General features: G+C 44.7%; 1 protein-coding gene across 1 annotated transcript; it reads left to right on the forward strand.

Moving 5' to 3' along the window:
* Nucleotides 1-302: 302 nt before the first annotated feature.
* ICOSLG (inducible T cell costimulator ligand) lies at nucleotides 303-24,768 on the forward strand. The gene is made up of 7 exons (XM_039525241.1): nucleotides 303-434; nucleotides 7,531-7,571; nucleotides 11,410-11,775; nucleotides 15,559-15,843; nucleotides 19,015-19,185; nucleotides 21,358-21,393; nucleotides 23,361-24,768. Exons 1-7 carry the CDS (start codon nucleotides 421-423, stop codon nucleotides 23,369-23,371), a joined length of 924 nt encoding a protein of 307 aa, XP_039381175.1. The 5' UTR covers nucleotides 303-420; the 3' UTR covers nucleotides 23,372-24,768.
* Nucleotides 24,769-26,018: the final 1,250 nt, after the last annotated feature.

The raw sequence follows: 26,018 nt of genomic DNA on the forward strand, positions 1-26,018 counted from the left end.
AGGGCCGGTGCATTATCTATAGGCGGGGTGTTGTAGCGGCTCGTTTCAGGGCATTGACGGGACACGACACCCCTTTGCCCGGGCTGGAGTCAGAGCCAAGCGCTCGGGCCCGGGGGCTCGCTGGCTGGGCTGCAATCCCGGGCGCGCCCGGGCTGGGCCGGGCTGGGCTCTGCTCGTCGCCGCGGCCGGGGAGCTGCAGGGGGCAGCAGAGGAAGGGGCCCGCCCGCCCGCAGCCGCGTGGGACGGGAGAAGGGACCAGCCGCGGAAATCCCCGGCCTGCACGACGTAGGGCAGGAGGGAGGAGCTGGCTCAGCCCGGGCACGGCTCAGCGGCTGTTTCACCGCTTCTGCTCCTGCCACTGGCCGAGGGACAGTGCCTGCGCCTCCCGCCGAGCCCGCCCGAGCAGCGCCCCGCGCCGCGATGGAGCCGAGAAGGTGAGTCCGGGGGGGGCACCCAGAGACTCGCCCTTGGTTCACACGCCTGGTCTCCGTCCTGCCCCGACCCCCTCCCCGCGCCCCCCACGTGCTTGCTGGCGCTGGGTAACTGCGGGGGCTCCGGGTCGGAGCACCCGCACCCCCCCGACTGGGCCATCGCACTAGAGACCTGTGTCGCTCTGCTCCGAGCACGCCCGAAAGACAAACACTCAGCAGGGCTGCCAGCCCAGCGGCAGCCGGCCAAGTCAGCTCATTTCCTTGGCAATGGACAATCAGTGACCCTGCTCCTACTCCCCCCCCCCCCCAGCTCCGAGAGCCAAGCGGCAAACGGGGAGGGGAGATGTGTCAATCAATGCTATGCTGAGGGGGAGCATGGTCCTGGTTTTCTTGCTGCAATAGGAGCATCTACATTTGCTCTCTTTTCAGATGTTAGACATGGTGGGGTTGGCATCAAAAACTGGGTGGCGCTCTCTGGATCCAGGTGAGGTCTTGGGTGCTTGTGCTGCAGGAGGGGTTTTGGTGCGCTAGGAACAGCTAAACTTGCTCTCAATTTTGTCAGTACCATTGGTGAGTGGGGAGGGGGCCTGGCTACAAAAATGACCAGGCTCCAGGAAGGTCCAGCTTTTCCTGCCAACTCTTCCCACTGACTGGTGTGTGTGTCTACCTGTAGGTTGAAAGAACAGGAGTACTTGTGGCACCTTAGAGACTAATGAATTTATTTGAGCATAAGCTTTCGTGGGCTACAGCCCATTTCATTGGATGCACAGAATGGAACACACGGTAAGAAGATATATATACATACAGAGAACATGAAAAGGTGGGCGTATGTATAAATATTTTCTTACTGTGTGTTCCGTTGTATGCATCCGATGAAGTGGGCTATAGCCCACAAAAGCTTACGCTCAAATAAATGTGTTAGTCTCTAAGGTGCCACAAGTACTCCTGCTCTTTTTGCTGATACAGACTAACACAGTTGCTACTGATACCTGTAGGTTGATTCATTCCCACCCCCAATCCATTTGGTGTGTGTGTTGTGGCTGTCAGGGTAAGGCTGAGGCTGCTCATAATTTAATCTTCTTTTATCAAGAAGTCAGTAGTTTCTGCTGCTTGTGTTACAGGGGGAAGGAATGTACAACCTCAGCTAAATCTCCCCTTGACACTGACTGGAATTCATAGCAGGAAAGGCAGAAAATGCTATTGGGATTGTTATGGCAGGGGAAGGCTACTTTGCTGTTGAATAGTAGTGGTACTTTATTACTGAACTAAAAACACAAGGGGCAAGTTTTACAGCCCCCCTCTCACCCCACCCCACCCCTACACACATCAGAGTAAATCTGAAAACTGGCCTTTGTGGTTCTAAGTAGCTTAATATAAAGGTGCTTTCTTTATCCTCAGATTAAGAATTAGCACTTAGGTCCTGCACTACCAGAGCCAAATTCTGCCCAAAGTCTGTGCAGAGACTTCAACACCCACTGAATTAGATGTACAAATTTTCCCCCCTATAACTCTAATTAAGACTCACTCAGACTCTAGCAGGAGCCTAGGGTTTATCTCAAACTCCTAATTTGCATGAAAACTACAAGTGCCTTGTCTCACTAGGATTTTACCTTATGATAGTTCTTACTACAGGTGGTCCGAAAAATTCACACAAAACCTTTTTGGTTGACATTTGCCGATTCATTGAAATCAAAACATTCTGCAGAGACGGTTTGATTTTGACAAAGTTCCTCCAGAAACCAGGCAGGGTTCTTCTAATGGAAACCAGCCTGGTTTCCTGGCTCCTCGGCAGCCCACCTGGCAAGCTGCTGGAGACCTCAGACCCTGAGACAGCACATGAGGTAGACTGCCCCAGAGCTGGGGCTCCATCCCTTTGCATGGAGAACTTGACATTTTTGGTTTTCATTCTGAATCAGAACAAAATCCATTCTGGAAATAGCAAAATCCTCCACAAAACATTTCTCTGCCTAGCTCTCATTACCATGTGATAGAGGTACACACCCCTTTTCCTAGGGAAGACAAGCCCTTGAGTAAATGCTTCATCGGAGAACTCGCAGCGCAATAAGGCTAAACTTTCTTGCTTCATTTACAAGTTGATTAATCCCCAAGGCCAATTGCTTATCTTGTTCCTTTCAATGGGGGATATTCCCCAACAACACATTTTTACCATGCACTACAGCAAAGGAGATGGAGTACATTTGTTTGTTATGCCTCCAATGAGATGTGGCGTCAGTGTGTCACACTGAACAAGTAGGACTTCTCTTTATCATTCCCACCTGAGTCCCATCCTCTCCCCTTGAGTACAGTAGGAGTTGTGGGAGCTCAGCACCTCTCAGGATTAGGGATACAAAGACAATCAAAGTCAGTAAAATTACTCGCACTGTGGGTTTTGTGATCAACCCCAACACTGGGCTCTGCATGACTGATTCTGTGCTGAAAAACCACAGCAGTGCACTCAGCTGTTTCATGTAGGTGGTTACTGATGTTTATTTGTGAGGCACTGTAAGAATCTCTTTAAAAAGAGAAGTAGAGAGAATGTCACTGCAGACAGACTTCCTTTTGGTTAAGGTGTGAACAATAGAAAGATCTAAACAAACACATGTTTTATATTATCTGGAAAACTATAGTTTTGGAAAAATGCCATGAAACAGATAAAGATTTAGGGCAACTGAATTCTGCATAACTCAGCTAAGAGAAGTATAACATTGATGAGGCACAAAGAGCTGTTCTTGATACAGTTTAGGACATAGTCAAGGTTTATATTTGATTTAAATGTGAAACAAAACAGCCAGTTGTTGCACCGTGAACATCATCATATTTTTGATGTGCTCAGAAAAGCAAAAACACACCAAAAATATATTGCAGTTTTCAACTGCATCAAATCAGTTCTCGTGAGAAGAAGGTACATTGTACATGTAAATATGCAGATGAGAGTGGGAATTATAATCTCACTGGGCCACTGTGAGAATGAGGAAGTGAAACTTTCTCCCGTCTCACTGAAAGTTTAAAAATAGGAGGGGGGGGAAATAAATGGAGAAAAACAAACCATTTAAAAAGAGACTAAGGGACTGATCCAGTTTCCATTAAAGTCAGTGGAAATCATTCCCACTCCAGCTGGTGCAGGAATTAATCCCAAACAGGCACGACACAGAGGAATTCCTCTGGTTTCAAGGAAAGAAGGAATCCTCTCACCTGCTCAGGTTGGTGCTCAGTAACTGAGCTGCTCTGCAAGCACTGTGGACTGCAGCAGCATTAACATCCACTTAGGAGGGAGGATGGTCAGCCCCGGGATCTGTCTTGTCTAAACTCTGGACTGAAATATTAAGATCCTAATCCAATAACACCTTTATATTGACACCAGTTATGCATTTTGGCTACATAGCACAGACAGCCCCACTTACACTTGTTACTTTCTCATTGGCACCAGCAATACCTCTTAAGGGGAATTCCCTGAAAGGTCCAATGAAAGACAAGCATTACTGTCTCTTTGGTTCAATAGGAAACTAGACCCGGTGGCGGATTAGCCAGTGGGGCCCATGTCCAGCTGCCACAGCCAAGTGGGGGGGCCTGGAAGAATGGGCGCCTCCGCACCCCGACCCTGCTCCCCAGTTGGAGCACCGGGGGGGGGGAGCAGAGTAAGGCAAGCCCCGACCCCATTTCCCAGGCAGGATCGCCAGGAGGGTGGAGTGGGGCAACCCCACACCCTGAGCCTGCTCCCAGGCTGGAGGCAGGGGGACTCTGGGCAGAAGGGGTGGGGAGGGGCCGCCACTTGCTCTGGCCCAGGGGCCCCACAAACCCTAATCCACCCATAATTAGACCCATTGTTTAAGAAGAAAAACAAACAAAACCACAGGATTTAAAAATAGTACCAAGGTGATTTTTTTAAGGACGGTATTCCAGAGCCATATGTTATATAGAAACACACACATACATATACATGCATACATGGATCATGCACCATCCCCTCACAGCTCCTAGCACTAACCAGACTGCACATGCACCATCTCCACACAGTGACTGAGCATGCTGCCTCCAGCCCAGAGCTACAGGAGGGGAGCTGGATTTTCGCTGTAGTGGTAGCTCCCAGCTGCTTTGGGCTCGGATAGGCCCAAGCACTGGAACTGAGTGCAGGGAGCCCGATGTCCTCTCAATGCCCCCCTGCTGGCACCCAGCATGTGTGGAGGAGGAAGCAGTTTGATTTGAATGCAGAGGGGCCAAAACTGGACTAGGGAGAAGGAATGGAGTAGGTTGGGAGACAGAATCTGGTGAGACTGGGACTGGTCAGGGAAATTCAGGGGATGACTAGGAGCCAGCTGGTTGGGGGGAACACTGAGCTCAGATGTAGGGTTACGGTGCAGAGGGAGAACTGGGACTGGCTGGGCAAAGGGACTGGGACAAGGAGCCAAGGTGGAAGGGAGATTGAGGCAAGGAGCTAAAATGTGGATGGTTTACACTGGGACTGGATGAGAAGCCCAGGAATTGGCACTGGCTAGGTGCGGGCGGGGTGAGTTAGGGACTCAACCAGCAAGTCCAGAGGGGAATCCTAGGACTGGCTGGGCAAAGAGCAGGGGACTAGGATGAAGAACCCAAGGAATGGAGACTGGGATTAAGTAGGCAAGGAGAGACAAGAGTCAGGGTGGGAAAGAGACAGCACTGGGACAGCAACAAGTTGTAGGCGATGGGGCAGAAAGTTCAAGCTTGGGGAACAAGACTCCATGCTCATTGCAGCAAATTCCCCTCCAGAGCCTGGAATAGAACCCAAGATTCCTGAGTCTCACCATTCCTCGCTGTCACCATACATCTGCCAATGGGTTTCATAATGTGTGTCTCATCTCCATCTAGTGCTGGTCCATAGAGGATAACAACCTACTATTCTTATCAGTTACTCCATTACTCAAGTGGTAGAGGTCTCTGCAGTGGATCTGAAAGTTCCAGTCCTGCTGATGACCCAAGCAGTTGTCCACATGATCCCATGTGATGCAATTTCTTTTTTCAGTTTGCTTTTTTAAAAGCATAGGGAATTACACACACACACAAAACTATTTTAAAAGAACATTAGTAAGGTGGCAAAGTCAAACAAGGGGGCTGTGAGAATAAATTACAGTTTGTGAAGCATTCAGATACCATAGCAATGAGCTCCATAAAAAAGTCCATGAGGAAATTAATAATTCTGTCTTCAGAGCAGAGTGTGCCACAAAGAAGAGATGGGCCACTCATTGAATGAGGAGAAAATATAATATGAAATAACTACTTATTCAGTGAGCACCATCCAGTCTGTGCACAGAATGAGGCAGCTGTCCAGTGAAAAAAATAATATGTGATCTGCAATTAAGATTATATCATAATGCATACACAAAAGGGGGGTAAAGTACGATTGTACAAGCCACCTTAATTCTGACATTCTCTAACTTTTGAATGCTTGACTTTTCTACCTTAATAATGTGCTTTTAACACAGTTTTTGTGTGTATAATATACAAGTATGAAGCGGTAATAAGTTACACAGTGCACAATTCCCATTTGTTCCTTGCAAAACTTCCCAGTAATAAAGAAATGAATTTATTTTAAGCTGCATCATCAGCCCACTGAGACTTATTTAACATTCCAAACCCTGAGCAGCTTCACACAGCTACATTTGTTTTTATCAAACAGCCAGAATAATGTGACCACCCCCTCCCTTCTCCCCCCAAAATTAACCCTATCTGAGGCCCAAGATGGGCAAGATTCAATCTCAGCCAAAAGAGCTTTGCTAGACATAAAAGTGTTATGGCTTTTAAGTCTGATTTCTTACATCTTTGAAGAGCTAGTAGTGGGGGTTTTATACCAATGGGAAAGGGCAATTAATCCAAACGTCAGAGTTGTGGCATTGTTATGTATAGAGATTCTATTTTCAGACTGTTTTGGAAAGTGTGTGTTGTATTTATTGGTTTTCATTTTTATCTCTCTCCCTCCCAAGTTCTGAACAATGAGACTTACAACAGTGAAGGCACCTGGACTTTATGGGTGGAGGGTTTCATATGGGGGGATATGATAGAGGTATAAATAGATAAAATCATGAGCGCTGTGGAGAAAGTGAATAAGGAAAAGTTATTTACTTGTTCCCATAAAATAAGAACTAGGGGCCACCAAATAAAATTAATGAGCAGCAGGTTTAAAACAAATAAAAGGAAGTTCTTCTTCACACAGAGCACAGTCAACCTGTGAAACTCCTTGCCTGAGGAGGTTGTGAAGGACTATAGCAGGGTTTAAAAGAGAACTAGATAAATGCATGGAGGTTAAGTCCATTAATGGCTATTAGCCAGGATAGGTAAGGAATGGTGTCCCTAGCCTCTGTTTGTCAAAAGGTGGTGATGGACGGCAGGAGAGAGATCACTTGATGATTACCTGTTAGGTTCACTCCCTCTGGGACACCTGGCATTGGCCACTGTCGGTAGACAGGATACTAGGCTAAATGGACTTTTGGTCTGACCCAGTATGGCCATTCTTATATTCTACAAACATAGCTTTAAACAAATATTGGGACTTTCTAACACATTCATAAAATAGTTGTTTCCTGTAACATATGACATATACAAAATACTTATTTGAGATGACTGGAATGATCTGCATAACCCACTTGTGGCTTTGCCACTTGGGAATGATGCAGCCATCCCAGAGTCATGCCAGTGAGGCCTTTATACCACTCAACACCATGACGTATTCCCTATATACATTTTTATCTATGTATATATTCCCATACACCCAAGAAGGTGATCTGCATAGTCAGCTATTTTTTCAGTAGTCACATCAACATGTTTCATTGACATGCCACAGATGGATCCAGTCAACTGTTAATCAGAAAGGTAGATAGCATTGGTTTCAAGCCCAGTATAGTGTATTATCCTTCAGTTTATTGCCTTTTCCCACAGAGTGATAATTTTAAAGTGACATTTTCTAGCTGTCAAAAATGTGGGTACTTATTCTGAGTCTCTATTATAGACACTGCTACCCATATGTTGTTGCTAAGCTATGCTACTACTATTGTATTTAAAACGGTGAACAGTACGTATGCACTTATGATTGCATTATCATCATTGAGCTTTTATCTTTGTTTTTTTTTAGCTCTGGACTTTGGTTACTGTTTCTTTGTACTCTGGGATGCGGTAAGTTAAGAGAAAGTTATTTTCATTATAAACACTTTTAATACAAGCATTTGTTTGAATATGCAGAGTATGTATGTGCACAACATAAATCAGAAATCTAAACAGTACTTTTGAACAGGAATCATAAAGTTTCTTTAATATGAGACTTTCTGTAATTTGCCTAAAGAATGACAAATGTCCTTGTGATTTTATTAAGGACACTGGGACTACCTGGGTACCTTTTTTCGGACTGAATAATACCTTACTGCCAGAGTACTGCCACTGAAGTCAATGAGAATACTCATGAAATACAGTGCTATGCAGAATGAGTTATCAGAATCTGGCTTTGAGTGAGTTAACATGAAAAAGGAGCTAGACAGTGCTGTGTGCAAATGCACTAGCCTTAACCTCTGGAAAGAGAAATTAACATTTGCAGCACAGTTTTGAAAGCCCTTCCTGTACAGAACCTAGTGATCACAGCATAATCAACACATCTGCCAAGAGGAGGCTTCTCAAATAGAACATTAAGACTTGTACACATCGAGATTGAGATGCCCTGACAAAGCAGATACCAGTAATACAACTAGCACCATACATTACTAGTAAGCCCCAAACATTTCTCACACTCTTGATTCCTAAAAGCTCCCTAATTTACCCCCAAATAAAGTGTGGGTACAGGAATAGAGAGACTATCTAATGAGATTTAAAGTATTTTTGCTGTTTCATAGATGAATTAAGAGTTGCCCCATTCTTCTTAGACACAGAATCATCTACTGGTGGCTGAGTCACATTTAGTGTTTGTTAAAACCGTACATGCCTAGTCACGGCGCACTCTACCTTAGCATGGAGAAGGGTGTTTGTTGAGAATGTGACCCTACCACACCAGCAGTAAATGTATTGCAGGATACCATGACCTTTCCATTTAGGGCCACAATCTGCCACTCTTATTCATAGCAAGTAGTACCTTTGTTCACAGGACTGAGGCCTCTTAGGGTACCTCTACACTGGAATTAAAGCTCCACAGCATGACTGCAGATGGCCCGGATCAAACTGACTTGAGTTCCTGGGCTCAGCCTGCAAGACTGAAAATTGCTGTGTAGACATTTGGGCTTGGGCTTGGGTTCTGCCCTCTTCCCCCCGCCCCCATTGCGGGGTCCCACAGCTTGGGCTCCAGCCCGAGCCCAAATGTCTACACAGCAGTTTTGCAGCCCCATACCCAGAGCCCTGCAAGTCCGAGTCAACTGACCCAGGCCAGCCGGGGGTGTTTAACTGATGTGTAGACATACCCTTAGGCTATGTCTGCACTGCAGCTGGGAGGTGTGATTCCCAGCATGGATAGACAGACTCGCGCTAGCTCTGCTTGAGCTTGTGTACGAAAAATAGCAGTGTGGCATAGATGTCGTGGCACTGACAGCAGCTCGGGCTAGCTACGCTAGTCCAAGCCTGCCCAACCTTCTGGGTCAGAGCCTGGGGTGGCTAGCTGAAGCCATTGCCAGTGCCACAACATCCACACTGCCAGTTTTAGCATGCTAGCTCAAGCAGAGCTAGTGCAAGTCTGTCTCCTCAGGCTGGGAATCGCACCTTCTAGCTGCAATGCAGGCATACTCTTATACGTTTAAGGTGTCACCAAAACTTGAGATTTTTATCATGATTCTTATATTTGGTGTTCTCCCTCCAAGCCCCAGGTCCTAATCAAAAGCATATGGAAGTCAATGGAAAGGCTCCCATTGACTTCAGCTGGCTTTGGCTCAGACCCTTTGAGTCCTGTCATTTTGTGAGAATCTAGCGTTTATTTGAAGAGGGGATTAAAGTAGGTTTCTAGCCCCCATAATTATGGAGAAAAACTTGAAGTCACATAAATGTGTCGAGAAACTAGAAGGCAAAGGAATAGAATCCAACGTTTAAAAAAAAAATCTTGTGATTTTTAAATTAATCCCATGATATTGTGAGGCCTGACTCATGTTTTTTGTATGCTTGGGATTGGCGTAACTGCATTACACACATTACTAGTTGCATTGGACTTTCGTGGGATTACTCATGTACATAAAGTTAAACGTGTGCGTAAGTAGTCACAGACACAGAGCCTAAAACATGATTCCTGGGCTTCCCTGTGAACAGTGATGATGCTGATGCACAAACGAGGAAGTAACTCAGAGGGTTTCATGAGGTCCTAATAAACCCTTTGGAACACAAACACAGTTTGCCAAAATGAAAAGGACTGAATGGTGAAGTAGAATGAATAGCAGCCTTTTTAACGCTTCCACAATTCATTCCCTGGGCTGAGCACAGCTCCTCTGCTGGCCCTTGGGTACAGGTGCCATCTCACACTGATGTCTAGCTACCATCTCTAGACAACTGAAAGATTATCCAGCCCTCCCTCCAGAGAGGATGGCTGTCATGGATATGAGATATCCGAGGGCATGGAAGAAGTGAAAATGTAGGGAAGGGAAACCTGAAGAATCCCTGGGAGAGAGATGGGCACTGTTTAAGAAGATTTATTTTATATTGATAGATTGGAATCTTTTAAGTTTCAATCCTGCAAGGGGCAATGTGCTGAGTGGGCACATGGGTCAGCTGCACACACAGCTCCTTCCAGCATCATTGCCTGGCAGTCCAAGAGTTACTTTCATTTGCACTCATCATTAGTACAGTAAAAGTTATTATTGATTTTAATGTAGGTTCAGTGTCTAGAGTCCTTCACTTAAAACATAACAGCATATCTCCATATAGTGCCATAATCTGTCACCCTTCCTCACAGTGTATATTACTTCCTCATGGGTGTAGTTAGGGACGGCTTTAGGGGAAGGTGACCCAGGTGACCGCCTGGGGCGCCGGGCTTGAGGGGCACTGGGTTTGGGGTGCTGTAAGGTATTCAAAAGTTTAACAAATGGGGGGGGCGCCAAAGATGCTCCCCACGTGGGGTGCCGTTTGGTCTAGAGCCAGCCGTGGGTCTAGTCCCATTGATTTAAACAGGTCTACCCATGTACACAGGTTCCAGTCAGCCTGCCTGAGTGTCTGAATTTTGCCCATGGAAAATATCTTCTCAAAACCAATATTTATTTCTTTGTGTTTTAAGGAGTTGCTGTTCTTTACTTCAATTTTGCTATTTGTTGTCCGTTTAACATGGGGACCATATAATGTTTGTTTAGAGATTCCAAGGCCAGAAAGGACCATTGTAATCATCTAGTCTGATCACCTGTATAACACAGGCCATAGACCTTCCCCAAAAGAGTTCCTAATGCACATCTTTTAGAAAAAAACATCTAATCTTGATTTAAAGATTGTCAGAGATGGAGAATCCATCACAACCCTTGGTAAATTGTTACAAATGGATACATAATGCTACATGTGATCTTTAAGGATCAGTAACAGCAGTGCAAGCAAGCAGTAGGTCAAGTGGAGTCACAGTTACTTTGTTTCTATTGTAGGTACTTGTATGCCTCTCACCTCTTTACTTGAGCACCTCACAGTTTTTAATGTATTTGTTCTCACAACACCCTGGTGAGGTGGGGAAGTGCTGTTGTCTCCATTTTAATCCCCATTTTACAGATGGAGAATTGAGAAGCAGAGAGATTAAGTGGCTTGCTCAAGGTCACACACAAAGTTGGTGGCGGAGAAGAGAACTTTGAACCTGTGTCCTTATCACTGGATCATACTTTCTCCCTTCTTTGGTGGCAATGAGATCAGAACTTGGCGCTAAGCAATTATTTTTCTTTACAAACAAGTGAATATTGATATTCTTGTTTAGAAAATATAAGTACTCCTTTTCAAACCAGCTGGTAAGTAGGATTGTGACAGGTACATTAACCTGCTTTTCGTCAGACTGATTTTCTCTTTGTTCCCCTTTTTATCTTTGTAGTTACTGCAGAGGAAGATAAGAAAGTTATCAGCACAATAGGCAGCACTGCTGAACTGAGCTGCATTTATCCTCAAGAGAAAAAATTCATTTTAAATAAGCTACGGGTCTTTTGGCAAATAGGGGATGGTTCAAAACCCTGTTCAGTGGTACACACCTTTAATTCTGGTCACGAGAACCAAAGCGAGCAGTGTGCAGTCTTCAGAAACAGGACTCGATTATTTCAGGATGAGCTGGAAAATGGCATTTTTTCTCTGCTGCTGCTAAATGTCAGCCTGAGAGATGAACACACGTACCGGTGCATAGTACAGAAGAAGGACGTAGTTTTCAGGGTTATTCACAATGCAGATGTGGCCCTCAAGGTAGCAGGTAAGCCCTTATATTCCATATAAAACCAATACTAAAGAGCAGTTTGCCACCCTAGATCTCTGTGGATGCTGCAGAAGGGGCATTTGTCACACAATAGGCTAAGGGAGGAGGATTTCCCCATGCCCCAAATGGAGGTGGTGCCACCACACTAATTTGCTTCCCTTAGACAATCCAAGCTTTTAACTCGGTCAAGGACAGTATCACAATAAAGAATTCAAAACCATCTAGTCCTCCAACTTTTGAAGCACAAACTGTTTGGCTTACCCTTCCCTCAGCTGTTCAGGGAGGGACAGAGGCAAGGGGTGAGGGAACACTTATGTTTTCTGAGAGGGTAGTTAAACAAGGCAGTTTCAGGCAGGACTGTACCCAAATTCTGACTCAGATAGATACTTGGCCAAATCTCGGTGATAGTTTTGCTATTTGTATTCAGATGACTATTTTCGTTAATGACCTTCCAAAGCCCAGTGATACCTGTGGCATAGCTGGCTCTGCTGCTTTCCCTGCCCCTCTCCCGAGAGCCAGATGTGATATGAACCCAACACAGGTTGGGGATAGAGAGTAAAAGTAATTTTTTTTCAGACTCAGGTGCCAAAGTGTATTTTGGAAAACAAGCTTTAATTAGGACAAAGAGTGAGAGAAATCCCAACGTGCACATAATGGAACCACAAGTAATGTTCCATTTGCAGTGCAGTGTTATCAAATATCTTGTAATGGCAATAGGTTAGTAACCAAATACAATAGAAAGAGTAATATATATTGTGCCATGGTTTGGGAGGCTGATTTACGGTTGGTGTTGATTCTCATTACAAACATTCAGCTGTAATGATCCACTTTAATATATTTATACTTCATTATTCAGTAACTAAATAGCTATTTGGCTTCACCCACATAACAATTCCAGCTGGTCAGATTAGCTCAGCGACAGCAACACACGTAAACATGTTAACGTTATGGATGTGCTTACGTGCCTGGCTGAACCAAGGACTATTTAGGACAGGGACTAACTTTTGTCCCATTTGTATAGTGCTAGCACAACAGGGTATATAATACAAATAATAAAAGTGATGATTAGATATTTGGTACACTCTTAATTTTTGGCTCTCTTCCAGCAAAGAAAGCCATTCCCTCCCCCCATCCCATTTCTTTTTGCTTGGAAGGATGAAGTGATCTATTTTATTTTCACCAGTATAGGTTTCATAACCTCTGAGCTCCTCTGCCTTATTGCATTTATTCACACCATCCCCATCCTAATAAAATCCAAGACAGTGACTCTGAAGCTGCGGATAGCAATTCTAACTCTGCTTAACTGACTCTTCATTTCTGGCTGTCGTAAACAATTCCGCTTGGAGCAAATGTTACTGTGCAGTTCCCACGGTCACTGATGTGAGGAAGGCATTAGCCTCACTTTGGCTAGAATCTGATCTTAAAAAAAAAAAAGTTAGTCCCTAATCCTCCCATCTGATGATCACGAGCCAATGCCTACATCTGGGCAACGCCCTATTGAAGGTGTTGGGGTGAATCTGACTGTAGGATCACAGCCTTAGGCAGTAAACTGAAAATAAGAGTAGATCCTCTTTTGGGCTTCCTGCCACTCTCAGAATTAAAGCCCTGTCCCTTGTGAAAAGCATCCATGTCCTCTGGAAGTTTATTTATCCAGATGGAAAATTATTTAATGAAAACAATATTTTGTAAGCGAGCTGGGAATTTATGTTGTAAGGAGTTGTTTGTGGTGTAAAGCAGTACTTCATTTGTTAATCTGATCTGCCTTCATATACCACTCTTTGTTGCTTTGGGATATTTTGGAAGACTGACAGAGACACAAAGTCAGTTAGCCCCAAATAGCTTTAAAATAGTACGGTACGCAAAGGAAGGCCTGGATTGTGCCTCTTAGATCCATGCATGGATCGCATTCCTCCATGTGGAAATAGAGAGATCAGCCAGTTCCTTACAACCATACACCCACTCCTGTCACCTGCAGAAGTCTATCTGTGTGAGCCAGGGTTCCTTATTTGTGTAATGCAGGGATCAGCAACCTTTCAGAAGTGGTGTGTCAAGTCTTCATTTATTCACTCTAATTTAAGGTTTCGCGTGCCAGTAATACATGTTAACAGTTTTAGAAGGTCTCTTTCTATAAGTCTATAATATATAACTAAACTATTGTATGTAAAGTAAACAAGGTTTTAAAATCTTTAAGAAGCGTCATTTAAAATTAAATTAAAATGCTGATCTTACGCCGCCAGCCTGCTCAGCTCGCTGCCAGCCTGGGGTTCTGTTCACCTAGACCGGCAGCAGGCTGAACAGGGCCTGCGGCTGGAAACCCAGACCTGGGGGCGGGGGGCCTTCAGGGGTCAGGGCAGAGGGCTGGGGGAGGGGGATCAGGACAGAGGGCTGGGGTGTGTGGGGGGGTGTAGGGCAGAGGGCTGGGGGTGGGGGGCGTTCAAGGGTCAGGGCAGAAGGCTGAGTGTGTGTGTAGGGGGGTGCAGGGCAGAAGGCTGGGTGTGGGGGGGTCAGGGCAGAGGGCTGGAGGTGTGTGGGGGCGTCCAAGGGTCAGGGCAGAAGGCTGAGTGTGTGTGGGGTCAGGGCAGAGGGATGGGGCTGTGGGGGTGCAGGGCAGAGGGCTGGGACTGTGGGGGTTCACGGCAGAAGGCTGGGTGTATGTTGGGGTGTGGGGGTTGAGGGCAGAGGGCTGGGGGTGCAGGGAAGAAGGCTGGGTGTGGGGGGGTTCAAGAGAGCAAGGCAGAGGGCTGGGTGTGTGGGGGAATGCAGGGCAGAGGGATGGGACTGTGGGGATGCCGGACAGAAGGCTGGGCGTGTGTTGGGGTTGGGGGGTTCAGAGATGGAGGTGTGGGGGTGCAGGGCAGAAGGCTGAGTGTGTGGGGGGGTCAGGGCAGAGGACTGGGGTGCTCGGCTCGTAAGGGTGCTCCCAGCCCCCTGCCCTAAGCAGCTCATGGCAGGGGGCTGGAAGGGATGTGCCCTGTTCCACCCCCTTCCCCCAGGCTCCCTACCTCTCTCTGTCTCCTCTACGAGTGTACGCGCTGCCGCTCTTCCCCCTCCCCCTTGCTAGGGCCATCAGCTGATTGGCGCAGGGAAGGAGAGGGGGCGGGGCAGGAAAGCACCATGGCGGAGTAAGAAGCGGGGGAGGGGGAAGCTTGGCGGCTGCAGAACCAAGCTTCTGCCTCCTGCCCCCGCAGGGGAGAGCAGTGGGGCTGAGTTAGGCTGGGGGCCGGGTCTGTGGCAGGCAGCTGCGTGCCGCTCAAAATTGGCTCGGGTGCCGTAGGTTGCCAACCCCTGGCGTAATGGAAATGTGTTGCCAGGGAAAGAACCTGCTAAAGCCAGTGCAGAGGACATAGAATCTCCATGTGGATGGCCCTAGCCTCATGCAGTTCTGCCAGGCTTGGAGGCAGAGCTTCTTCTGTGCAACTGTGTGTGTATCCCCATCTACCCTGATGGGCATTATGGGGGATCTCTACCAGGAGAACAGTTGGGAGAGCTCTACTCTCCGATACGTCTCCTCCAACCTCTTCCATGGTGGGGCCTTGTCTGAGTTAGTTCAGAACCTTCTTGCAAAATGCTACTGAAGTGAATTTAAGACCCTTTTCCCTTTGGTTTGGCCTTCTGCCTCCTTCAGTAAATCACTGAAGTAACTGGCCTAATGTCCATGCAGGCTGATATTTAAGTCTGAGCTATGAGTTTATAAACCCCAGAACCTGTACTCTATAATCTGAGTCATTCCTTAATCTTTTGAAAAGATTATAAAATGCTAATGATTTTTTCCTTTTCCAGCCAATAACAGCCTGCCAGTACTAAGTAAACCTACAGGAAACCACCCAAATATTGGAGAAGAGGTGACATTAAGTTGCAGCTATAGCCAAGGATACCCAGAGCCAAACATTTACTGGATAAATAGAACAGACAACAGCTCCCTCCATCCATCATCATTAAAGATCACCCAAGACAATGATGGCACATACAGTGTTTTCAGCACACTGAAGATTGAAGCAAATTCTGATATAAAAGTAGGATGCATCATAGAAAATGAACTACTACAGCAAAATCTAACTGTCCTCTGTAAGTTGCTTAATATTTGGCAAATAATTGTGTGTGTGTGTGTGTGTGTCTACATGTACATCTCTGATGAGTAGCAGCCTAATTAACAGCATGATAGTCCAGTGACCTACTGAAATGAGTTTTAATTTTTAAAGCCTATATAAATTTAGGCCACAGTGTTTATATTTAAATGTGACTTTTTTCAAATGAAGCTAAACACCCTCTTAAGCCTCCTAGATCTGCACACAAATCACCGTTCCTCTGTGTGGAAGTAAGAAGCCCCATCCTGATCACAGAAGTTCTCTCCCACTCCCCTGCAACAGTTTTGGAATCACTATGATTCAGGAATGCCCAGAGGATTCAGGGAGTCTGGGGCAAAGCAATTTCGGGGACCCCTTCCATAAAAAAAAGTTGCAATACTATATTCTCGTGGGGGACCCTCTGGGGCCCAGGGAAAAATCGCCCCACTTGCCGCCCCCACCCCCCCGGGCGGCCCTGCTGTGATTCCCCCTTCGGCTCCTGTGGGAACCACACTAGGCCTAGCTTGGTGCTGAAGGATTACTTGTAAAGGAAAGACATTTTAATTTTAATATGCGGTGGATCCATGACTCCTTAAGTCCCACCACATTGGCTGACAACCACTCTCTTAGCGATGCTGCTTCTGTGGGTAGTTTTAAAGTTCTGTTTTCAGTCTCCAAAGCTGCTTTAAAGACAGAGACACTGTTGAAACTAGGTTTGTACCAAATGTCTAATTGGATTATTCAGCCAAGCACCAAATAACAAAATGGTATTAGGCCAAAGCATTCAAAACAATCAATGAGAGACACATGGATGATAGACCATTTATTGCTGATGGAAGTTATTAGTAATAAAAACCAAGACTTAGCCTCTCAAATTCACAAAACAGAGAACTTTTCCTGTTCTGTTCTAATCCAATTTTACATGCTGTAGCACCCGTAGCATGATAGATGCCTGACAGACAAGCATAAAGACAAGATAAAGCCTTGCTCCAGACAGTGCAATCTTAGGCCCCGATGCTGCAAGCAGCACTTTGTGGGTAGACCCCTGTACCTTTGCAGAGCCAGCTGCAGGGTCAGAGCTAAAGGGATCTATCTTGCAAACTCAGTGAAGTAATACCAATGAAATCAATGTGATTACTAGCGTGAGCAAAGATCACACAAACATGAGTACAGATTGCAAGATAAGGGGCATTTGGTAGCTTGCTAGTGCCAACATTCCACCCTGTAGAAAATAGGAATAACCTGTTCACTGTTATCTTCCTAGAGACATTTTGTCACATTCATTCTGAAAAGAATTATTTTACCTTTTATAAGGTTTATTAACTTTCCCAGAATACATTGCTCTACTGTTTTTAGAAGCAAGCAAACAAACAAAAAAACATAACCCCACTGAAGTCAATGGGAATTTTGCCATTGGCTCCAATAGGGCCATAATTTCATCCATTATTCTGAATGCACATGTGCTGATTATATTGCTTATTTATAGCAGATATTAAAAAAAAAATACAAGTCTATAGGCAACAGCTCAAACCTACTGTCTGCCATGGTTGCTGAATGGAAGGGGAATCTGGAACCAGGAAAAGAGGAGGAGAATTGGTGAATGTCTCCTGAATCAGGGCAGAAGAAGAGTGGACTATGGGGTTAAGAGTATGATATGAGCTGGCCCTGAGAAGGTGGGGAGAGGACGCAACTTGTGTTGTGGTCAGGGACCATAAGATATCGGAGCTTTCTCATCGCCTCTCTTGTCCCTTACTGGGGCATCATCCCTGCTAGCCAGCAGCACAACCAAACCAGCAAGTGCCCCGAGGAAAGGGTGGGGCTTCTTATGTAGGGTTGCCAGTTGTGGTTGGATGTATTCCTGGGGATTTCATCACATGACAATCTTTAATTAAAGATTAATCTTTAATTCCTGGAGACTCCAGGCCAATCTTGGAGGGTTGGCAACCCTATTCTTATGGCACATGTGAACAATTATTCTGCCAGAGATTTTTGCCCACATACAGCAGAATACTTATTAGAAGCCACATTTTCATAGAAATCTAGTTCCAGTAGGTTTTTGGAGTAGGAAACAAAGTTTTAAAATGGCTGTAGGGGATTTTCTCCACTAAAGGAACGATGTCACGATGGCAGCTGAGTCAAATCCTGTACTTGGTCCAGTGAGGCAGTAACAGTTTTAAAGTAATATCATTGTGTATCTGTGGGTTGGTAATATATAAGTAAATATACAGGCACAACAATATGTACTCCCTAGTGCTGTCACTTGTGCAGTGTGGTGACCTGCAGGATGAACTGCAGGGTCTCATGACAATTGCCAAACATGGCTGCCATTTTGGGTTGTCTCCTTAGGGAATCCTCATGGTCATTGGTGAGGCTTTGAAAGCTTTGGGACCAGATATCCATGGGGTTACAACCAGGGGCAGCTTTAGGCCAATTCGCCCAATTCCCTGGAATCGGGCCCCATGCCTAAAAGGGCCCCGCACCAGGGCCCTTAGGCGCCTTTTTAATTTTTTTTTTTACTCACCCGGCAGCAGTCCGCTCCAGGGTCTTCGGTGGCATTTTGGCTGCAGGGGGTCCATTCCGGGGGGTCCTTCGGTGCTGCAGAAGACCCGGAGCAGACCCCCCGCTGCCGAAGTGCCGCCAAAGCCCCGGACCACCACCAGGTATTCGAATCGGGCCCTGCAGTTAATAAAGCCAGCCCTGGTTACAACTTACACCAGCTAAGGATCTGGCCCTCATTCTTGTTTGAAAACAAGTCTAATTTTGAGTACACAAATCACTCAAAAACTAATCTTCAAAAGCTGTTCAGTAGATTCCTTTCTCAGAAGAGCATATCAAAAATGACAGCCAGCTTTGGCGTGGGCTGGACATTGTCACTTGAACACACGTAGTGCTGTCATTTTTAAGAGAAGTTGTGTTACTAAATCCTTCCACAGGAGGAAAACGTATGCCTAAAAAGTGTGTGTAATAATGATTAATAATTAAAAACCATGTAGGTAGAACTTTGGCCTTGTTCAGAAAATATTGGTGGTGGTGGTGGGATAAAAGTTATTTGTATAGGAGGGCTACAGAAGCCTATAGACTTGTGTGAATCTCATGTCTATAAAATGCAGTTGAACACTCATCTGGAATGAAGTTTGAGAGCATAGATCTCCTTTTCTCTATTCCTCTTCAGACTCGAAAGACGTCACAAACCCTAACTCGACCAGCAGTGGTCTGTCAGATCTAAATAAACCGGGAGCTCAGGCTGGAAGTGTCCTTGCCATTGCCATTGTGTTAGCTGGTCTAGCTGTTTTAACCTGCTGGCTGTGGAAAAGGAAATCCCCTCACCGGAAATCGTATGCAGGTAATTAAACCATTTATGCTTGTTGGTCAGATATATATATATATATATATATATACACATTCTAGTTCGTCTCATTTTTCCAAAATATTTCATATTCTACAATTTGTCATACGTAGTTGTGAATTCTCTACATTATAACTGAAACTAGAGCACGTGACAAGTGCTGAATTGACAACAGTGGGGGCCATACTCCTAATTAGCTACAAAACTGGTACATCATGAGAAGTAGCAGTGTAAACTTTTTCATGGTGTTATCCCAATGTACCTCACACCTGAGGAACCATTCCTTTGAATACAATTTGTAGTTCGGGCTCCACATCTATTCAGTCTTTGGCTTCTCTGCCGAGACTATCCACGAAAGGAGTGTAATGATAAGGAGGGGTTTGTGCAATATGGACAGCTTTCCATTAAGAACTGGACTGAGATCACACACACAGTTCATATAGACCAAACCAAAACCGGATGATAATCACTTGGGATTATCACCTGTTTTGAGAAGATTAGAATCAATGATTTACAGAATCATAGAAGTTTAGGGCTGGAAGGGACCTTGAGAGGTCACCAAGTCTAGCCCCTGGATGAAAGGCTCCAGAGCCTATTACAAATTCCCTACTCTACCAGTTTTCTACAATTTCCCAAGTGAGAAACAATTATCTTTTACTATAATTCCATGTAACAAACAAGCAAACAAATCCCCATTTACAAATGTGATTGCTTGCATTTCTGCAGCTGCTCACACAGAAGTATAGATAAAACAAGATAAAACAAAAGAGAGCGCCAATAGATGTCTCAAGAACAAGACTGAAGATATACTAGAGCTGAGGGGATGAGGGGGAACTGCTGTCCCATATGGTGAAAATTTGAGATTTTGAAAAAAAAAAAGAAAAAAAGTTCCATTCCGCATCAGAATGAAACAGACACCTGATGAATATTTTTGCAAAAAAAGACAGAGAATCACCCCAGAATAACCAATATCCTAGTGGTTAAGGCACTTATCTGGGATGTGGGAGCCCTGGGCAGGGGTTTGAACCTGGGGTCTCCCACCTCCTAAATGAGTGCCCTGATCACTGGACTATTGGCTATTCAGAGGTGGGTCTTTCTCTGATCGTTCCTCCCCACCCCCTCAAAAAAATATTCCAACCTGAACCTGAGAAACTCTCCAGACTAACGTTTCGTCCAAACCGACCCTTTCCCATGGGAAGTGTCAGTTTTAACAAAGCAGCATTTTCCAGGGGAAAAACAAAAAAAGTTTCATCAGAAAATTCCCAGCCAGCTCCAATATTTACCCATGTATGTGCACGCTCATTGTGGGGCAAATTGCAGAGATGCCAGGGAGAGCATGTAAGACGGGGGGGAACTCCTGTTCTTCTTAAGACGGGGGGGAACACAAAGAACTTTCCCTCTTCGACCCCATGCAGGGGCTAGCCACATTCAAGGGTTGCTACTGGCTAGCAGCGCTAGGCACTCCCAAAGGGGTGGTGAGAAAGCAGGGACCTGCCCCCTTCTGCATCAGCTGTGCTCACTTGGGGCTTTGCGCTTCCCTGAGGCACAATACCTCTCCGAAGTGCCACAGGGTGGTGCAAAGCCACTCCAACCCAATGCAGGGCTGTGATTTAAAGCCATAGTCTCAGCATCCAAACTCTATTAGGTAATATCAAGGTAACTAAGTTATGCAGTGTAGTTGTAACCATGTCAGACTCAGGATAACATAATGAAGTGTAAGATGAATTGCTAGACAAGAAGGCCACTTGGCCCAACAAACCTGAGGCTTGTAACTTTTTCTCATGAAGATTAATGTTGTGTAGAGCCAAGCTGGAATTATTCATAAAGGCCTGGAAATTTACAAAACCTTAATTTGTATCTTTAGACTGTTCTAATGTTTTCATCCTTATAAAGCTAGACAGGTAGTGAGCAAAGATATTTGCTAACTGTACAATGATTTGCCTGCTTTCCTGTTGCCTCATCCTCTTCCTCCATTTGTGGGTTTCATCCACCTATTGCCTCTTATCATAACTACACTGTAAGCTCTTGGAGGCAGGGACTGTTTTTCTACTGTTTGCATAATGCCTAGCACAATGGAGCTTTGATTCTTTATTGATGCTCCTTGGGGCTACTGCAAAGAAGAGATAATAATCACCTCACATATTTAAAATGCTGCATTTCTTTTAACAGATGTTCAGCAAGATGAAGATGGAGCACAGCACAATAGTAAGTAGTGAAAGATGAGACACACACTTACCATAAGTGTCTTAGGAGCGACATAACTTCAGGGTTCCAGTGCTACAACTCTCTACAAAATATTTGATTTGTTTTTAAACTGCCCAATATTAACCATTTCTGACTTCATACAAATTCAGTATATTCCTCAAAAGTGCTGCTCTCTTCCTTTCTGTGTGCCACCTCTTAGGCACACAGAAACACAAATTCTCCCCGTGTTCAAATCCAGGGAGCTCCATTGACTTCAGTGGATCTATACCTGTTTACACCACCTTAGAATCTGGCCCATATCTTTAGAACATGTGTTGTGTACTCTCCTTTCCTTAACAAAGAAATACAATCTAAACCTACAGTCTGTTAACATTTTAATGGCCAAGAGTACAAGATTTAATGTGGCAAGCCAGTTTAGAAGGGCAGTACCCATTCGTAATAAAAGAAAACAAGGCATGATTTAAAAACAAACTCAGATCTAGTGAAAGCAGACAGAGATAGGATTGTCTGGATGACTACTTGATATTATTTATTGTGACAAGTGTTAACCATATCCTGTGCTGCATCTGCAAAATTAGCTATACAGTGGATCTGTGTGGAATTACTTATAAAAGTCCAGAAAATACGCTGCTTTAAAAGCATCTAAACAGCTCTATAACAAACTGCGCTGCACAAATACGACTTAAAATATCGAATGCAAGCAAGCATCCTTCACATCAAAAAAATGCGGAGCTTTTCGTTTGATATGTAAACTGGCTTAATGAACAGTTGTTTTACACACTCCCCAGGCCATTCTGGGCTGATTCAACACAGTTGTTCCCATTTTAAAATCAACAGGCAATAAACCATTTCCTGCTTAATGACCTTTTATAAACAATGGCTTTTCTTCTCCAGACAGCAGAAGTCTGTTTACATGGTACAAACAGTTTATTTAACGTCTCCTCTTGACTCATATTGAGTGCTTCTTGGCCAGACCCCAGGACCTGGCCCACAAACGTAGTTAAGTGAAAGACTACTTGTGCCACATTAATATTGGTGGTAGTAAATATCTGTTTTATGGTGGAGCCCCATGGTGCTGGGCACCGTATGGACACATTAAAAAAAGACAACCCCTCCCCTGCAGGTTGGGGTTCTCTCAGTTCAGGGTCGGACCCCTAAAGACTAATCTGGTTTGCTTTGGCTAACAACAGAGCGTAGGAGCAAGCCAGGCCCGCTCTCCCTTTCCCCCAGGCACAGCCCAGTACCAGCCATGGAAAGGGGAGGTGGTTCAGGACTCACTGCAGGGATGGGTCCCCTATACTAGACTGATCTTCCTGCATCTACTAGTTTTAGAACCATTTTGTGCTAAGGGAGCAGTGCAAAGCTTCCTTAATGCGCCAGAGGATCTGGCCCTACGTCATTTTAGCTTTTGAGTCTAGTGGTGCAGGATGCACTTAGCCCCATGTGAAACAACACCCTGGGCAGATTGAAGTGGCCATTCCACTTTTTAGTATTAAAGCAAAAAATTCTTCTGCTTTAGCAATTTAATTTTCACCTTACGGAAGGTCAGATCATTTATTGGGAAATCCTCACTGATATGAAAATAAGAGGGTCAATTGAGGCTTGGTTATATTGCTACAATACAGGAATTTTTAAAGTTAATGCCTCTTTATTCTAGTGGCAGCTGAAACTAAGCAATGTTAAAGTAGGCCTCTGTTTGAGGGAGGGGGGGGATTTCTTGCATTTGCAGGGTGAGATGCACCTGAAGATTAAGGCCTAGACCCTATAACTAGATCTGCTCTGGTGGACTCCAGGGCCTGACTGGAGTCCCATTAAAATCATGGTGCTCTGTGCAGGTGCAGGGATCAACCCATGACGATTCAATGGGCCTGGTCTAATGGGCCTTTCCTATCTTTCTCTGTTTATTGATTGTCAGTTAAGCACATTAGTATTTTTTGTCTATAATACTAATTATTTTGTCTTTACAGCACACGTTTAAATGGGAAATTCTCAGAGAATTGGGCAGCTGGTGATATACCAAGAGAATGCTGAAGTTACGGATGCTATGTTGAAGCCAAGGACAGCAGCATTATCTGCAACATGAATGACATAGTGTTTCCAGAGCGTGGGCCAGGACAAATGGCAAAAACCTTCTCTGACAGAGGAGAGAGCAAAATCCACCTGCTTTGGTCTGCCACTTCTAATCAGCCCTTGTGCTGGTTTCAAAACACCTGTATGAGTGAAAGGTACAGTTGTACCCGGATGCTGAAACATTGCTTCAGGAATGAAAGACTGCCAACTGTTATTTTATCAGTCTAAGAATTCCCTACTAGGAGATAAGCAACTGTGTTTCAGCAGTGCTGACAATTCTCTCTGCCTTTCAGACTTTTCATAACGATTACTGAACATGAAAAATGGCAGCTAGGCAAGTGAAAACTGCAAGACTTTGCGTAGAGCAAACTTTGTTGCCTGTTTTACTTCTTTCCCTTCCTCCAGGCATCCTTTCACTGTTTCTGGGCAGCCTCAATGGCAACACAAAAATATCCTGAAGCTTCCAACTTAGACATGCAGAAGTACCGGTGCCTGTAGCTGAACAAAACTTTTGAGTATGAACATTAGGAACCCTTCTTTTATTTCAGTTTAAGTATGCATTCTACATTTTACAGAGTACTCGATCAAAAAGGGAGTGTCCATCAGTTGACAGAGCACAGAAATTACCTGGAATCCTAGGAAGTGCATAGCACTACCTTAGCACTGTCTGTGCTGAATTCAGATCAGCAGTTGCCTGTGTGCATATACTTTGGAGACTGGACAAAAAAACCATAGTGTTGTTATCCTCATTTTGGCATGACAAGCGTCAACCGCTCCCTGTTGGGTTCTAGGATACTGGAGATTTGAAATACAAACTTCCTGCACTCCCTTCCCCTCCCCCACCCATAAAAACAGCTGTGTAGCATATACAGTCACATTTGCCCTTGATACAGCAAGAACATCATTAACAGACAAAGTAAATGTGTGGTGAAATCAGGGCCGTCCTTAGGATTTATGGGGCCCTATGCAGTATTATTAAACTGGTGCCCCTATGCCTGATGGCAGCCCGGGCTCGCATGTGTATTTTAGATAAGGGTGGTCTTTTGAAGGATTTATTTAAAAAACTATATGTCTGGAGATCCAAGCATTTAAGGCTAAAGATGAATACTCAGATTGTGCATCTAAAAATCTATGCAAGGATTTTTTAGAGATGTGATTTTAGAATCTTCAGCAACTCACTAATGACATATTTTTAAAGCAATTTTTAAACTAAGGTCCTGTTGTGTAGACTAACACGTTCTGAGTAAATATTACAGTCATGCACAACTGTTTTTGTCAGTAAATTCAGAAACTGACAGTATATACCTGGGGGTTGGCAAATGTCTGTTAAATGGCTTCATTACCACTTGAATGGCTCTTTAACAGTTTCAATGTTGTGCTAATAGGTCTGGCAGGCTCGAAGGCTTTTTCACTTTTAAGTACTAGATCCCCTCCGGAGGAAGAGTCACCCAGGCTGCAGCAGCCAGCTGTGGTGGGAGCTGAAGGAAGGGTCAGATAAGAACAGGGATAGGAAGAGGCGGGAGGGTGGACACGAAGACCCAGGGTGCTCCAAATTTTCAGGTGCCCTATGCCTTGTATGCTACATATGCCTAAGGACGGCACTGGGTGAAATAAAAAGATGCCATGGCCAGGGGTCCTGCGAGTGAAAGATGTAAAAATCAAAGCAACTAATTTTTCCCAACGCGTAGGGTTTTGAAGGAGGATTAATTTGTTTGCTTCGGGCACTTTACTCCCTCTATATCTATCACCATTCTGAATTGTACCACCTTTATGCCATCTGAATGAAAGAATCATAACCTTGCTTTTCCAAACTATGCTGGGGATATGGCACTGGGTGGCAAAGGTGGGTTAGTGCCCTGGCTTTTCATCTTCAAATCCTAGTTAAATTAAAATCAATTTGGTGGTCACATTCCATCATTGTGCATATTACAAAACCACCCAATGATTTGATCTGAGTAGGAGTGTCTGCTGAAGCAATAGTCATGACTAGGCTAACAATGCAGTAACTTAAGAACAAGTTAGATGAACCCGTCAGGAATCCTGCCTCAACACAGGGGGATGGAATAGATTCCTCTTGAGGTCCCTTCCAGCCCTACACTTCTATTATTCTACCAGCAGGTTACAACACTGACCCAATTTTTTGTAGGAAGATTGCACAGACTCAATCTGCTCTGGGTCTAGCGCAAGCCCCAATTAGCACTCACTTTAAGGCAAACTAGATTTGCTCTCAGATTTTAACAGGGTGGGGAATCTTTGGCAAGCACACCGTGCTGTAAGCAATATGGGAAGAACAGAGGCATTTAAATACTTTGATTTTTAAATTGATTTGTCCATGAGCTTTAAAAAGAGAGTGATAGATGTGTGCTCACTGTGAACAAGAGAGAAGCCTGGTATATTTATGACTACAATAAAATCTCAGAGTTATGAACACCAGAGTTATGAACTGACCAGTCAACACACACCTCATTTGGAACCAGAAGTACGCAGTCAGGCAGCAGTAGAGACCAAAAACAAAAACAAATGCAGCACAGTACTGTGTTAAACAAACTACTAAA

Source organism: Mauremys reevesii, linkage group 1 (genome assembly GCF_016161935.1).
Source record: "Mauremys reevesii isolate NIE-2019 linkage group 1, ASM1616193v1, whole genome shotgun sequence".
In the NCBI taxonomy this organism is placed as follows: Eukaryota; Metazoa; Chordata; order Testudines; family Geoemydidae; genus Mauremys; species Mauremys reevesii.